Here is a 15441-nt window from a genome sequence, read left to right as displayed (position 1 = left end):
TGCCAGGGCTGACCTCCCGAATCATTACGAGCAACCCTCCATCTGTTTGCGGCCATGTTTGAGGTGAGCCCTACTCTTTCTCTTTAAATTAGTTTTTAGAACATAAGTGCGCACTTCCCTTTTTAGCTAGTGTTTGTTACACTGTATGCGAAATAATGTTACAAGTAACATCACATCACATGGGTAGCTCTACTCGGTATGGTGATTAAGTTGCATTAACTTATTTAAAATAATTAACTTCATCAAAGGTACTGTTGTAAATGCCCTCTTAAACACTGACATTTGCTGCCTTTTCAGTCACTTTAGATTTTAATATTTAATATTTATGATGTTTTCTGACTGACCAAAACCACTTCAAAATGTCAGGTTTTCCTGGCTAGACCAAATTTTACACAGCAGAGATTAGAGGTAAATTTATGTTATAATTAAATTTTTATTTAGCAATTCAACTGAATCTTAAAGAATGGATGGGGAAACCCCAGCAAGATATAACACTCAAATAAAATGGTGGCCATTACGGTCAAAGAAGGTGTAGCTGAATGCTTTAAAAAAAATAAATAAATAAATGGTGGTCTCCTAAAATGAAGCTGCTGAAATGTGACTATAGTTCCAGACACCCATTGAACTCCGTATGGGCAGAAAATGCTTTTTCAGGAAGACTGAAGTGAAACTTCTACAACTCGATGCGTAAAAGCTGAACTCTGAACCTTTTTGTTTTCCAGACCAGTAGTGATGACTTGTTCCTGCCTTCCTACCAAGATGAGGAGCTGGTGGACAACCTGCTGTCCAATGAGGAGTCGGATGGAGATGGTGGAGGTGGTGGTGGAGGACTATCCCTGGCTAAGGCCCTGCTCCCACTGGTAGAGTCCTCCTCCCCGCCCCTCATCCCCTGGGTCTGCTCCACCCGCTACAAGACGGAGCTCTGCACCAGTTACTCGACTACCGGCTTCTGCAAGTACGCCGAGCGCTGCCAGTTCGCCCACGGCCTCCATGAGCTCCATGTTCCCTTCCGGCACCCAAAGTACAAGACGGAGCTGTGTCGCAGCTACCATACAACCGGCTACTGCTACTACGGCAGCCGCTGCCTGTTCGTCCACAGCCCCACCGAGCAGCGCCCCGCCCTGCGCCGCCGCAGGAATGTCCCCTGTCGCACCTTCCGCTCCTTTGGCGTTTGTCCCTTTGGCACCCGCTGCAACTTCCTGCACGTGGAGGGTGACGTCGGCAGCGGCCCGGAGTCGCCGGACGTTGCCGAGGAGAAGACCCCGCCCGTTCCCAGCCCACAGCTCCAACCACAGAGCAAGGAGTGGAAGCCGCGTGGAGCTCTGTGCCGCACCTTCAGCTCCTTCGGTTTCTGCCTGTACGGCACGCGCTGCCGCTTCCAGCACGGCCTCCCCAGCAAGATCAAAGCCTCCGACCAAACCCAAGGAGGGTCCCTCTGCCCTCCGCCGTTCCCTGGCAGCTCAGGTTTACCTTCCCCCACCTCACCTTTCGCCTCCCCCTCGCCCAACTCTTCAACCTCATCATCTCCTCCGTCATCCTCCCCTCTCGCCACCCCGCCTGCGGAGGCCACGGCCCACAACGCCTTCACCTTCTCCAGTCAGCACCTAAGCGACCTGCTGCTGCCGCTGGCCCTCCACCTGCAGCAGCTGGAGAGCAGCAAGGCCCAGGAGATCTGGGACAACAGGGCACTCTAACTGGATGTGGTCATAGATGGAACCAGCATCAGCACTGAACACCACAGCTCAACTAAATGTACTGTTATGATTTTTCTTTTTTCTTTTTTTTTTAACCCACACACCTGGGGCATTAATTATTTTTTAAATTGAGGTTGTTTGACTTGAGAGCTTATGTCAGCAGGTCAAGCGGGCCTTGAACTGTTCAGTTGTAGATCAGACAGTCTGGAATAGTTCTGGACCAGTGGTCAGTGGTGTCCTGAGTCACTATAGGTCTAGCTATGAGTGTAATTTAATTCTTTTAACTATTGTAAATACTTTATTAATGAAGTTCCTAAAATGAAATGTCTGACCACAGCGTGAATAAACTAATTTTAATCTCCAACCTTTGTCGTGGTTTCATATAAATGGGTTTTTACACATAATACTTGGAACTTGTAAGGTTTGCTTGTGCATCAAGGTCACACAGACATGAACGAAAGTATGAATGTAGTAAAAAGTGACTGAATGCACTTCATTATGTTTAAAGTAGACCCTTAACGTCTCTTTTATTCAAGAGGGCCGTCTGGTATTAAATTAACCAATCGGTGTCTCCTGCTGCTCTTCAATTGACCAATTGCTGACCTTCACCTGGCACGTCACTAGTATAAATGTCAAGTTTTTTTATTGAAGTAGAAATTACATGGCAAGTGACGCATCGTCAAAATAAAATGGGTCAGGGGTCTCTAAGGCATTGATCTCTTTGCTGTATAGTGCTAGTTCTTTCATTAAAAAAAACACAAGGGTTGTCTTGGTACATTTGCTTTTATGGATAAAACACTCACCTAAAATAGGTGAAGTTTTAAGCAGAAATTCAGTTTGTTATCCTCCATTATGATTCTAAATGTTAAAAATAAGCGATCTGCAGTTGTCTGTGACCAAAGGTGAACTTTTGTCTCGGGAGTTCTCCTGAAGGATATAAAATACTTTTTAGGTGAAGCGAAAACGTCAACACATCCCTGTCAGTTAGCCAGAACTAAACCGGAAGTTGCGCGTAATTATAATACTTGTCTTATTTTGAAGGGTTTGACGGATGTGAAATCTTATCCTCTGTAACTTGCCACTGTTTATGGAGCGCCTGGTGTGGAGAATAGCTACGCTGATGTAAACTTTCCTCCTGACTCTTAATAATACTCAGCCTTCCGCCGTTCTACCTAAGCAGGTACATTCTTGTTAAAATGTTAAAGATTTCGCGTTGCATTTTCTCTGCAACTCTTAGACAGCTAGCTATTAGCATCTTATGTGACTCTAGTTAGCTAGCCACATCCGGTAACGGTAAGACTCGGCTAGTAAGTTAACGTTATTCGTTTGCTTCACACTCTTATTTTATTTTTTATCTGCATTATACAGTAACGGACGTTTATACACAAAACAGTGTCGTTTGCATTACAATAACTTAAGCAGTAATTGTCACTGTAGTCACTTTTTGAGACAATTGTTTGTTCCAGCTGATAGACGGAACCCAGATGTCATTTTGTTAGCATGCTGGAGAGCAAGTCCGCGCTGGCCCAGAGAGACATGTATAACAAATCCCATTGGAAAATAAGGTAATTGAAAAATGATTGGCTTATTGTCACTAATGCGTAACGGACAGACCCGAAGTCAAGACCTGCAACGAATCGGGAATGCGTTTTTGTAAATTCGGGATACAGTTCATTCACCAAGCACGACTCAATCTTAACAAAACCCTCTAAACCTAAACTTTAGGACACCGGCTGGAGGAGCGTTGTTGTACGGAGCCCCCGAAGTTCAGAAATGTCTGTCGCCCTCCGCGCCGTCCTCTTCTTTAAGAAAACCTAAAAAAAAAAAAGCCTGATAGACGGCTATAGGTAGCAAGTGTTAACGTCAGGTGCCTTCCCCTTGCCAGTTTCTGAGTGGTCGCCGTGAGCATGGCGGACCGGGAGGAGCGCCGCTTCGCCGAGGTTTCCCGGGAGTCCGTCAAACTCATGGCCGAGAGCGCAGGCGTGGAGCTCGGCGACGATGTGGCCGCTCTGCTGGCCGAGGACGTGTGTTACCGGCTCAGGGAGGCCACGCAGGTCAGTACCGTGGACGGGAGCATGAAATCTTTTTAGACGCGACGAGCTGTTGTTTCATAGAAGATATTTTGGGTGGAGTATCACTTTTAAAGGCCTCACCGGCTGTTTACATTACACACAAGTCTCTGCCACAACATTTATTTCTGAATGGATATGCAATATGTTTGTAGTGCCAGTTAGTTCTGTAGACATGCAGTATTGATGGTGTGTTTTGGACCCGCGCAGAGCAGTTCTCAGTTCATGAGACATGCCAAGAGGAGGAAGCTGACAGTGGAGGACTTCAACAGAGCTTTGCGCTGGAGCAACGTGGAGGTGAGAATGCTGGTAACGCTCACATCGCCGGTCCATCTGCTACGACATGAACACGCTACAGTCGTCACTTCGCCCTCAGCTTCTTTTTTTCTTTTTTTTTTTTTTATCTCTGTGTGATCACCAGGCTGTTTGTGGCTGCGGGGCCCAGGATGCTCTTCCCTTCCGTTCAGTGAAAGAAGGGGAGCTTTTCTTCGTCGAGGATCGGGACATCAACCTGGTGGAGTTGGCTCTGGCCACCAACATTCCCAAGGGCTGCGCGGAGACCATGGTGCGAGGTACGACCCGACCGCACTTGTCACAAACCACTGCCGGAAGTATCCTTGTGGCCGTGAAAGGTCCTGACTCAGGTGGTGTGTTTTACTAACACTTTCTCCCGTTTCTTTCCCCGGCAGTGAATGTGTCTTACCTGGATGGGAAGGGCAACCTGGAGCCTCAGGGGACCGGTAAGACTCAGCCATATTATGATTAAGCAGGACTTTTTCCAACTTTTGACTGCCCGACATTGACAAAGGAATGGAGGATGTAATATCCTCACACAGCTGAGTCACTGGCAGGCTGTGTACAACACAAAACATGGACTTTTATAATCAGATATATATTGCAAAAGCATGCTGCACGAGTAGTCGTGCATGCATGCAAAACTATCCACCACCGTATTAAAATCCAGGCCTCTGACCAGATCACTGCATGCTAACAGCTAATTCTGCACTCTGAGCTAACATGGCGGCGTCCCTCGCTTGTGATATTGAACATTTGAACTTACAAACCCTCTGATGTGCCGACATGTTGCGCCTTGATCGTATCCGAAAGACGTAAAGATTTTTAAACGAGTGATGCCTGTCTTTGTAACGTTGACCGCCGCCTCTTGACTGAGTGCGCCAGTGTTTTTCCGACCTGACTTGTTGACTCGCCACAGTTCCCACAGCGGTGCAGTCTCTGTCAGACGACCTGTTGAAGTACTACCAGCAGATCACGCGGGCCATCCTGGGAGAGGACCCCCAACTCATGAAGGTAGACTGCTGCGGGGACACAGGCAGGGGTTCCGTGTTGGCTAAACGGTGTGTTGCACCCTGAAATGTTTCCTCCCTGTGTGTCGCAGGTGGCTCTGCTGGACCTTCAGTCCAACTCCAAGATCGCTGCCCTCCTGCCGTACTTCGTCTATGTCATCAGCGGGGTCGGTTTGTCCAACAAACAAGCTGTGACTGTACAAAATGTCCTATTTATTGGCTTTGAGATGTGTGTTCTCAGGATTCACAGTAACGTTTTAAAAATGTTTTTTCTTAGACTTCTTTATTGTCTTAAAATTTAAAATGCTGCTTGGCGATCTGTAACAAAACCAAGCAAAACCAAACAAACTGGAAACTTGATCGTGTGGCCGTTTCTGTCCAGGTGAAGTCGGTGAGCCACGACCTGGAGCAGCTCAACAGGCTTCTCCACATGGTGAAGAGCCTGGTCCAGAACCCCTACCTGTACCTGGGCTCATACGTGCGCAGCCTGGTCTCCAGTGTCATGTACTGCATCCTGGAGCCGCTGGCCGCCTCCATCAACCCGCTCAATGACCACTGGACCCTCCGGGACTACGCAGCCCTGCTGCTCAGCCACATCTTCTGGTGAGCAAACACTTAGACCCAGTTCATTCACGGGGTTCAAATGATATGGCATCATATTACCACATTAGTACCGTACCTGTGCAAGCAGGGTTTATTATGATTAATATGAAACCCAAGACATTAGTGTTAAACTAGCAGATGACTCATATTTTACAACACATGCAGTATCTTTAAATTGGACTCTTTTCAGGCCAAATGATGACGACGATTCAGCATGTTTCACCTGTGAAATGTACCCTTGTCAGGGTTTAAGTTTAAGTGCATCCTGTCTGAGGTGGCTGAGACTAGACCTGGAACGTTAGTTGATCAACAGAAAATGTATCGGTAATTATTATTTTGGTCATTTTTTTTTTAAGCATAAATCCCAGATTTGACCAAGTTCCAGTATCTCAGCTGTGAGGATTTGCTGCTTTGTCTTTGTCACGTGATAGTAAACGGGCCGTCTTTGGGTTTTCGACTGTTGGTTGGACAAAACGAGAGATCTGAAGATTGGTTGCGGCTGGATGAGGCTCACTGGCTGATTCCTGAATTTCAAACATAAGGCCAAAATGTTTCCGTCATATCACCAAATAGGTGTTTGGTCCAAAGCTAGCTTGAGTTTCTGGTCTCTGTTGGACTTTTTTTTTTGGGGCGGGGGCAGTTAAGGAAGCTGAACAGAGGACAACATTAACATTCATGAATCGTGTTTCAGTCCGCTTGATGAATGTCCAACATGTACTCTCCTTTTTTTTTTCTTGCTCTAGGACTCATGGGGACCTGGTGAGCGGTCTCTACCATCAGATCCTGCTGTCGCTCCAAAAGGTTCTGTCCGACCCAGTGAGACCGCTCTGCTCCCACTATGGAGCCGTGGTGGGACTTCACGCTCTGGGATGGAAGGTGTGATCACTGCCTCCATCTGTAAACCATGGCAATCTCTGTGTTTTGTAAAGGCGCGTTTCCACCCAAAGTACCCGAAACGTTTAGTCCCAGGTGCTACTTTTCAAGGAACTAAAAGGTTCCTTCAGACCGTTGTTGTCTGCGTTTCCACTGCGGTCTGAAGACCCACGAAATTGGTCCACCGACGTATGAGAAAGCAGCCACACTATTGGCAGCGTGAAGGTCTTTTACGATATGCCAGTTTGAGCTGGACTTGGTTCACCTCGGTTTAAAGAGGAGTTCGGAAAAATATAGCACGTGTACATTTCTTTTTTTTACCAGCAGGTGGCGCTATGAGTGTGACCCAATATTGGCCACATAGATGTCTTCAGGTCTTATCACGGAGGTCAGTTTAACATTGTGAAGGTCAAAAAACGAAATTCAAAATGGCTGACTTCCTGTAGGGCTTGGTACCAAGAGTCTGGGTATATTTCACGTGCCTACCAAATTTTGTACATCTAGGTGAGAGTTACATATGGGGGCTTCTTCTTTGAAATGTACTAGGTGGCGCTGTCGAGGCCCCCTTGCCACTCACAAGGCCAGAACCCATTTCGCCACTGACGGGTCCACTTCCCGCGTGCTGGCTGTCCAAGCGCTCTCCTCTCAGGACTCCGCAGTAATCTCTTGCTGTTGTCGTCGACAGGCCGTTGAGAGAGTGCTCTTTCCACACCTTCCCGCCTACTGGGCCAACCTGCAGGCTGTGTTGGACGACTACTCGGTTTCCAATGCCCAGGTCAAAGCAGACGGACACAAGGTCTACGGAGCCATCCTGGTCAGTACTGCGGTGGCAACACGCCTTCATACAGCCTGGATGATAAGCCTGGGCCAGTTTGTTCATGATCTCATTTCTACATATACCATGAGCACCATGTGTAGTTTGGGTTTTATTGGGTTTGTGTTTTACAGGACTTGCAGCCCTCTGGTATCTGAGCAAGTGGTTCTCAACCTTCTTGGTTTGTGACCTCTTAAAACAGAGCAATGTGTACCTGTGACCCATGGTCACCAGTGTGTTAGTGCCAAACCAATCAACCTGATTGCAACCTGCAACCTTTCTTCATTTTTGAAATGCTTTATTAGAGGCCCGGTACGTGGTAGCCATGTTATGAAGAGCTGAACAGTTGAGCTCAGTTCTCCCATCTGTCCTGCAGGTGGCAGTGGAGCGGCTGCTAAAGATGAAGGCTCTGTCTCTGACCCAGCCAGCCGAGGGAGGCTCCAGCGGTCAGCCAGGCTCTGCGGTGGGCGCTATGGGTTACAGGGTGAGCTCCCCTGGCCTCAGCCCCCCTCCAGAGCCTCTGTCGGAGGCCGCCCTGGGAATCGCCAGCCACCTTCAGGCAGGCGGGGCCGGCTGTCCCTGGGAGGAGTGGACCCCGGTCTCTCTCCCTGCCATGTACTGTGAGCTCTACTCCTTCTTTGGAGACAGCCTGGCTGTCAGGTTCAGTACGGGGCCTGGGTTTGGCAGCTACCCTCCCTGCGCCCCATCCCAGCCCGGCGATGCCAGGAAGGAGCCCCCTGGCCCGGCCTCCAACCCCGACACCACCCGAAAGATGCCACAGCTGACTGCCAACCTCAACATCAGCCCCAGGCAGGATGGGAGTCCTCGCACCGATCCGCCCCCGCCCAGCCTGGCGGCTACCGGATCAGGAAGGTAAACAAATCAAACCCCTTTTTGAAAACTAAGCTATTGGGTTGGGTTATGCGGTACTGAATGTTGCTGGCTTTCTTTCCTACTTCAGGTCCCTGGCCCGCTCCTCCTCTTCCTCCTCCTCCTCCTCCTCGGTGCAGCGCTCCAGATCTTCCTCATCGCGCTCGGGCCAGCGCTCAGCGGGTCTGTCTCGGGACGTTTTCCCCAAAGCTCGCTTCACCTCTCCTCAGACGGGGCCGACGGCGTTCTCCTTCCTCATCGGCGGGCGGCAGATGGGTCGTCGGTGCCAAGGCCGCCGTCCCTTCCAGACCACTTTTGCCCCGACTCCGCCCCTTTCTGCCGCCCCGCCACGTGCCTACGCCCACAAACTGCCCGTCATCGGCAGGGTGGGCAAACCTGTGCGCCGATGGTCGTGCTCCCATTACTCCCTTCATCTGCCTCTGTAGAGAAGAGGGGCTCAGAAATGACTACAACAGACTGTAACAGACTTCATATTCGTATTTTTTTGGCTTAAGCTGCCAATACTTGGTCTAAAGTTGAAATTCACAAGTTTTCAGTTTGTTATCAAGGTGGAGAACATCATATGGACCAACAAAAGTCTCTATGGTCAGTTTGAGCTGATTTAAAGCCACTATGTGTAGTATTTGAATGCATTTTTGGCGCCCCCCAGCGACAGTATCACAGAAGACACTGGACAGCAATGCACAGGCACCACTCCACCATCTCACACACACACACACACACACACTCACACACTGCGCCTGGAATGTTTCATGTTTCAATGTTGTATTTGACGTATTAGAAAGATGCTGTAAGTTCATGCAAATTGAATATGAAGTGACGCCGGTGTGCGCCACAACAGTTAAAACACAGTCCACGCAGTTTTGACATCTTGTGGGTATTTAGAGGTTCTATTTTGGGAAAATGACGCAACTTTGACATCCCATTTAAGATTGCTGAACACGCTGGCACTTGGTGAGAGGCTAATGTTAGCTGTTAGTAGCCAGTAATGCGCCGTGACGTGCCATCGGGATGTTAAAACTGAATTTCTTTTAGCTGTGACAAGTGGTCGACATATTAGTCTCTTAAGTTTCTTTGTCAAGTATGTGTTGTTAAATTCTGTTTTCCTTTCTGAATCTGATGTTATATGTTGTATGTCAAAGTGGTGAACATGTTTCCTTTATTTGCTTGTTTTCGTAAACCTGAAATTACTGATTGATATATTTCTTTTAGCCACTTGGGGGCAGCAGAAACAAGCTGTGTAACATCAAAGCTCAAGCTCCGTAAAGCCGAGGGGAGCTCACAACTGTCACATTGGTTGCATATTGTCATTTGTTACATTGTTATGGAAATATGGATTATTGCTGCCGACGTAACAGTAGCCCCCCCCCCCCCCCCCCCCGTTGTATTTGTCTATTAAGCCCCCCATTCTGTATGGTGTATATATCCATGGTACAGTCACAAAGGTGTCGGCCATCACAATATTCAAATATTTTTGCGACATGATTTAAAAGATTAATGAAGGATCAACCACTTTGGGTGAATTCTACAGTGAACGAGTGCCGAGCAACTTTGACCTTTTTAACCCCCTTGTATCATTTGGTGGTCTCTGCTGAAGCTGGATAAACAGGGCCCCACACACGCGGGAGGGACAGGATATGGTCTTGAGTGTCAAAGCTTGAGTCTTGAGTGTGAGCGAATGGACCAGGATGCAGTCCTGCCATAGATTTGTCCAAAAAAAAAAAAAAAAGAAGAGACATCTGAGCTGCTGTTTTCGTTGAATAAAAACCTGATCTGTTGTAGTTTTCAACTGGTCTCGTGTCTCTGACTGGGCCTGTGCGTCGGTGAGCCGCCCTGCCTTTCTAAAATATTTAAAACCTTGCTGGCTCTCGGGATCTGGTTGCAGTCTGTCAGAGAAACAACGATGGCCCAGCTCGCGTCCTCACTGGGAGCGCTCTGCCGGGCGAATGCGTTTGCCTGCCTGCTTCTCTGCTACCTGCTCTTCGTCGCGCTGGGAGGCCTGGTGTTCACCGCCGCGGAGAAGCCGGTGGAGGCGGAGCTGAGAGCCGAGGTGGAGGAGCTGCGGCGCTCCTTCCTGCGGGAGAACCCCTGCGTGCCGGAGGGCGGGCTGAGCGAGCTGCTGGGGAGAGCGCTCGCCGCTCACCGCGCCGACGTGGCCGTCCTGAAGTCTGATGCCGAGGAGAGGCACTACGACTTCACGGCGTCGCTCTACTTTGTCATTGTCACCCTCACCACTGTGGGTAAGATGCAGTCAAGACATTTTAAATAGGGCTGCAGTGAATATTTCCATTATTGATCGCAAACAAAAGGTGACCTCTCCAAATTGCGTCTTTATATTCACCTTACAAACATATAAAGCAGCAAATCCTCATTGGTGAACCTGGATCAGGCAGATTTTTGGTATTTTTGCTTGATAAATCATTTCAACCAGTTTCTTTGTTCAATAAGGTCCCTCGGCTGTTACTTGGGAAGTTGCATATTGGCCTGTCGGCGATCTGTGCCGTGCGCTGAAGGGGTGACACTTGATTCAAATAGTTCATGTACACCTGACCTGCTGACCTGGCCACGTGGGAGAAGTTTACGTTCAAGCCTTTCTGACAGAAAGCCTTTCTGACAGAAAGACAGGACTTTGACCCAGGAGACAGCGGTTCATGTCCTGTCCCTATTTTAACCCTAACCCTGATCTTTTCCTAAACCTAACCAGACTGCGAACGTTTCATAACGTTAACCAGAAAACTTAACTAACTAGAAAGGCTTTCTGGCAGAAAGGCCTGTGAGGCTCATTAATGTCTGTTTATTAACTGGCCCCTGGCCTCGTGTCGTCTTGAAAAAAAGTGATGGATTGTGATGCGGTGTGACGCATTGACGGAATGTGCTCTGGTTACTGATGTCTCGTGAAGTGGGTGTGTGTTTGTGCGGCATGGGCCACATCCCGCTTCGCCCTTTATCCCACCAGACACGACAGCCTCGCGGGCTACTAATCGTTTAAGCACCAAATCTGGACTGAGCTGAGTGCGACCGATCCGTCTTGACTTTGGAAACAGACAAAAACAAACGGAACAAGTCGCTGAAAAGGTTTCATGTGTTTGTCAAAACTCCTCAGTGGTACCGTCCTCCCTGCAGACCTCCTCCTTCTCTTCTTCCCCAGGTTCCGACTCGTACACCCCAAAGTCCGACGAGGCCAAGCTCTTCTGTATCTTCTACTGCACCCTGGGGATCCCCCTCACCCTGTTCCTCCTCACCCTCCTCTCCAACCGCCTCCTCCCCGTCGTCACCCACGCTCCTGTCCGCCACCTGCAGGCTCGCTGGGGTTTGCCCTACACCCGGGCCGCCCTGGTGCACGCCGGCCTCCTCTCGGCGCTCGTCCTCTTTTTCCTTTTCCTCCTCCCCGCCCTCCTGGTCTGTGCGGTGGAGCCCGACTGGAGCCTCCTGGACGCTCTTTTCTTCTGCTTTGTCACCCTGAGCACCGTCGGCCAAGGAGGAAACGCCCTGGGGAGAACCTGGGGCCCAACGGCCAAGGAGACCCTTAACCTCCTCACCACATGTAAGTGGAACGATGGGTAAGAATCAGGCTTGAGACATATATGGTGCTCATTTCCAGTTCTATATTTTTATTCTGGGGCTCCTCTAGAGCAGCTTTGCATGATTCACAGTCAAATAAAGTCCTTATGTACCTCAGTCCCCCCCCCCCCCCCGTCTGAAACAAGCCGTTTTAGACAAACTGAACCACATCCAAACACTTGAAGAGTAGTTCCTGAGCAGAGCGCTCCAGTAACTCAGACAGACTGAGCGGGTGGATGAGTGTCCCTGTACTTTGTGGGTGGTGCTGTGCCCAAAAAAAACCCCTCATTTAAATAATTTGAAAGACTTTTTAATGTGACTCCAAACATGCGTGTTGACAGACTGGACATTCGTTTTGAAACTGAAAAGGCCTCTATTCTCCGTTCTCCTCTTTCCGCAGGTTACCTGCTGGTGGGCCTGGTGGCGATCATCACCCTTAAGGATGCTGCCCAGCAGGTTCCCCAGGTCTGTGCGGTGATCAGGCTCTTCTGTGGTCCGCACTATGCAGAGCTGGAAGGTGTCCGTCTCAATGAACTGACACTGAGCGAGGACAACTGTGAGGAGGAGCCCCAGTACTCCCAGTCCATCTGCACCATCTCCTCCACTCCATTAGAGCCGAGTCCCTGCTCGGACCGGCCCGCTGTTGCAGACCTCCACAGAGCCAGAGCCTCAACTCCCACCTGACCCTCACAGCTGGACACCAAGCTGTCCACAACCCCTCAACGTCTCGCTTACAACTCTTAAGTGTTCAAATAGTCAATATTATCACGTTCGATGGAGTCAAATATGTTCCAAATGATGTTCTGGATTTGTATGTGCATTGAATGCCTCGTTTAACTGCTGCTGGAAACAAGGCTGATGTGAGTGTTGAGACAGAATCAGAACAATGTAAACCCACAAAGTGATGGGACGCGAGCTAAAATGAGCTAAAACAGGCTGAAAAGGTGAAACATAAGGTTCAGCCCCCCTCACCACCCCAATCATTTTCGTACTGTGCCTTACTAAGAGGGAAATCACTTCGAATAGAATGTGTCCTGGTTACTCTGGATAATCCACAGAGCACATTGTAGTTTTGTGGCATGTTGACTGGTAATGCAAACCTGACAGTTTGCTAAACTTTCACTTTTTCAACTGTGTCTTTGATGTTAAAATGTTGTGATTGAAGTAGCTTAAAGGTCCCATGTTGTAGAAAGTGAGACGTCCATGTCTTGTTTGGTCATAAAGCAGGTCTGGGTGCTGTATAAATACTGGGAAAGCATCAAAACGCTCAGTCCACGGAGAAACGCAACACAGCCCGTATTCAGACACGAGCCGTCGGGACTTCCCTGAGGTTGTGATGTCACAACTATACAGTCAGCCACGCCCCCAGGAGGTCATCTCCTCCACGTACACCCACACCCACCCAGTGCAGGGATGCTAATCCCCAAAGCTGCTCTAGTGGAGTCCCAGAATAAAAACATAGAGCTGAAATGAGCCCCATATGGGACCCTTTTTTAAATGAACAGGTAGCAGGTACAGGGCTGACCACTAGGTGTCGCAACTGACTTAAAGTACAGCTGCGGTGCAGGTCTGTGGGGAAGACTGAGAGGCAGCACTATAGCCATCAATTCTTTATTGCACCAGGTTTGTGCCCAAGCAAGCAAACCCCCAGACGATTAACTCACTTGGAAGAGAACGCGAAAGATAACATCATGACCCACCGCCGTAACTCCACCGCCGGTGGTGTTACGCTAGTAGACGCTAATGTAACCTCAGATTTTAGTTCTTTTTTTTTTCATTTTCACCACTTTCATCACTCGAGGACACTTCTCCACCCTTCTCCACCCTTCTCCACTGGTTCTGAGCTTCGGGAACGTCCAACTGAAGGCGCAGACTGCTCCGTAACAGAGGCCCCCGCTGTGTGTTCTCCTACTATGGTTGTGTTTGTACAAGGCACAGAGGACGATGGGAGGGAGCCACCATGAATCTCGGCTTGTGCCTTGCACCGCCAGCCCTCGCCCCTCCCTGGCAACACACACACACACACACACACACACACACTCACACACACACACTCACTGGCCTTGGCCTCATGTATGACATTCAGTAACCAACCAATCCTCCGATGCTGGAATAACAATAGCCGGCCCCAAGGTTTCTGTATGAGTCAGTTCGCTGTTATTTTGATAGAACTCAGCTTTTATTTTGAAAAATGTACAATGTGAGCGCAATATCAACCAAAAGTTACCAACAACCGCACGCAGGGTTGCATTTCATTTCAGTAAAGTATGCCGTAAGACCCGGCTCCCTTCAAAGAGCCGTCATTGGAGCTATTTCTTGACCAACAACCGGGAAAAAACTCCAGTCTTGTTGCTTTGAAGTCGTTATAATCAGTAAACAGAAACGGCGCAATATTAGTTGTGTGTGTTTTCGGGGCTGAGTCACCGTCGAGGGCTGCTATTGTCCTCTTCCTCCAGTCAGCAGTCCACAGCCTTGTGACGGCCGGTCACCAGACACGCAAGTATCCTCGGAGCTGGGTCGAACGCGGTGTCAAAATACCTCGGGCCAGCTGTTGTCCCCCGGCACTGCCTCTGGGCCGCCAAAAAAGAAAAAGAAAAAAAAAAACCTCCAAGCTCATCAGGTCACACAGGTCAACACCAGTTGACCAGCACGACCGTTAGCCTCCTGCTACTGCTGGGCTAACTTTAAAGCCACAGTAGGGAATATTATTGAATTATAATTTTGGTTGAAATGACTCATTTTGACCGCTGCATGTCGCTGATAATATCTATTTGAAGGGCTCCTTAAAAAAAAAAAAAAGTACACCCCCAAGTGTGTCTGTGAGCACCCGTCCCCCTTTGTGTTTGGCCTTTTGAAAAAAACTGGACCAGGTCCGAATCAAGCAGCCAATCAGGGTTAGCTTGCACGGAACTGGCCAATGACAATGACTGTTTGTAATTGATATCAGTGATCAAACCATTGATATCCGTGTGGAACAACTACAGTATAGTTAAGGAATGGTTCAAGTTAGGCAAACAAAGCTACTTAAAGCTGCACTAATCCATGTTTTTATGGTAACAATGGATCAAATGACTGTCCATTGATGGTGAAAAGTGACGAACCCACAGAGAACTGACCTCAGTAAAGTATTTGAAAACGTTTGATGATACTTGTCCATACATAAAAAAAAAAAAAGTTACTTGTATAACACAATAATACGGCACGGTGTCTGCACAAAGGTCATACATGTGACTGTGCTGGAAGCTCTCACGGCTGTAGGGACGGCATGATGTTCTGTGACCTTAATAACACTGTGGCGCGTGCTCTTGCTGCCCCCCCCCCCCCCTCCCCGCGCCTTGCTGGGCTTCTGACGGACAGCGCGCAGGTGTTTGGCTTAGCCAGGCTATATTTGCAAGGGTCACAGATGGAGCTGCGGGGGCATAGATACACCAGCGGGGATCTCATTACCGCGCAAGCAAGTGATTGTCCCGCGTTCAGTTTGAGTTTGAACGCCTTGTCCTCTCAGGAGACACACTTACCCCTCCCTCTGGTTCACGGTGGTTCTTACTGGTATGTGCCACTGCTCATTATTGGTATGTTGCCGCATTGTAACGGACAGGTGCCACTTTTCACCGGCAAGCACAGGTACTGCT

At 48.9% G+C, this 15441-nt stretch overlaps 3 protein-coding genes across 3 annotated transcripts; all 3 read left to right on the top strand.

Moving 5' to 3' along the window:
* Positions 1-668: 668 nt before the first annotated feature.
* cth1 (cysteine three histidine 1) lies at positions 669-1694 on the top strand (the record flags this gene model as incomplete). The annotated part of the gene is given in 1 exon segment (XM_070930254.1): positions 669-1694. A coding segment is annotated over 1 exon segment (1026 nt), but the record flags the coding sequence as incomplete, so codon positions are not given.
* Positions 1695-2794: 1100 nt separating this feature from the next.
* On the top strand, positions 2795-10037 carry taf6l (TAF6-like RNA polymerase II, p300/CBP-associated factor (PCAF)-associated factor). The gene is made up of 12 exons (XM_070929837.1): positions 2795-2874; positions 3580-3748; positions 3974-4060; positions 4185-4335; positions 4453-4503; positions 4977-5071; positions 5160-5234; positions 5450-5670; positions 6414-6546; positions 7229-7357; positions 7734-8230; positions 8319-10037. Exons 2-12 carry the CDS (start codon positions 3602-3604, stop codon positions 8671-8673), a joined length of 1941 nt encoding a protein of 646 aa, XP_070785938.1. The 5' UTR covers positions 2795-2874; positions 3580-3601; the 3' UTR covers positions 8674-10037.
* A 114-nt stretch (positions 10038-10151) lies between these two features.
* Positions 10152-12493, top strand: kcnk7 (potassium channel, subfamily K, member 7). Its single transcript, XM_070930253.1, has 3 exons — positions 10152-10488; positions 11397-11792; positions 12210-12493. The coding sequence occupies exons 1-3, from the start codon at positions 10152-10154 to the stop codon at positions 12491-12493; spliced, it is 1017 nt and encodes a 338-aa protein (XP_070786354.1).
* Positions 12494-15441: the final 2948 nt, after the last annotated feature.

This window comes from Enoplosus armatus, chromosome 23 (genome assembly GCF_043641665.1).
Source record: "Enoplosus armatus isolate fEnoArm2 chromosome 23, fEnoArm2.hap1, whole genome shotgun sequence".
Taxonomy (NCBI): Eukaryota; Metazoa; Chordata; class Actinopteri; order Centrarchiformes; family Enoplosidae; genus Enoplosus; species Enoplosus armatus.
This window is presented reverse-complemented; position numbering and strand designations above follow the sequence as displayed.

Excerpts from the sequence above, each read along its gene's own strand:
- taf6l (XM_070929837.1), top strand. The coding sequence starts at position 3,602 with ATGGCGGACCGGGAGGAGCGCCGCTTCGCCGAGGTTTCCCGGGAGTCC. Across the intron at positions 3,749-3,973 it reads GGCTCAGGGAGGCCACGCAG|AGCAGTTCTCAGTTCATGAG; the intron begins GTCAGTACCGTG and ends GGACCCGCGCAG. Across the intron at positions 4,061-4,184 it reads TGCGCTGGAGCAACGTGGAG|GCTGTTTGTGGCTGCGGGGC; the intron begins GTGAGAATGCTG and ends TGTGATCACCAG.
- kcnk7 (XM_070930253.1), top strand. The coding sequence starts at position 10,152 with ATGGCCCAGCTCGCGTCCTCACTGGGAGCGCTCTGCCGGGCGAATGCG. Across the intron at positions 10,489-11,396 it reads TGTCACCCTCACCACTGTGG|GTTCCGACTCGTACACCCCA; the intron begins GTAAGATGCAGT and ends CTTCTTCCCCAG. Across the intron at positions 11,793-12,209 it reads CCTTAACCTCCTCACCACAT|GTTACCTGCTGGTGGGCCTG; the intron begins GTAAGTGGAACG and ends CTCTTTCCGCAG.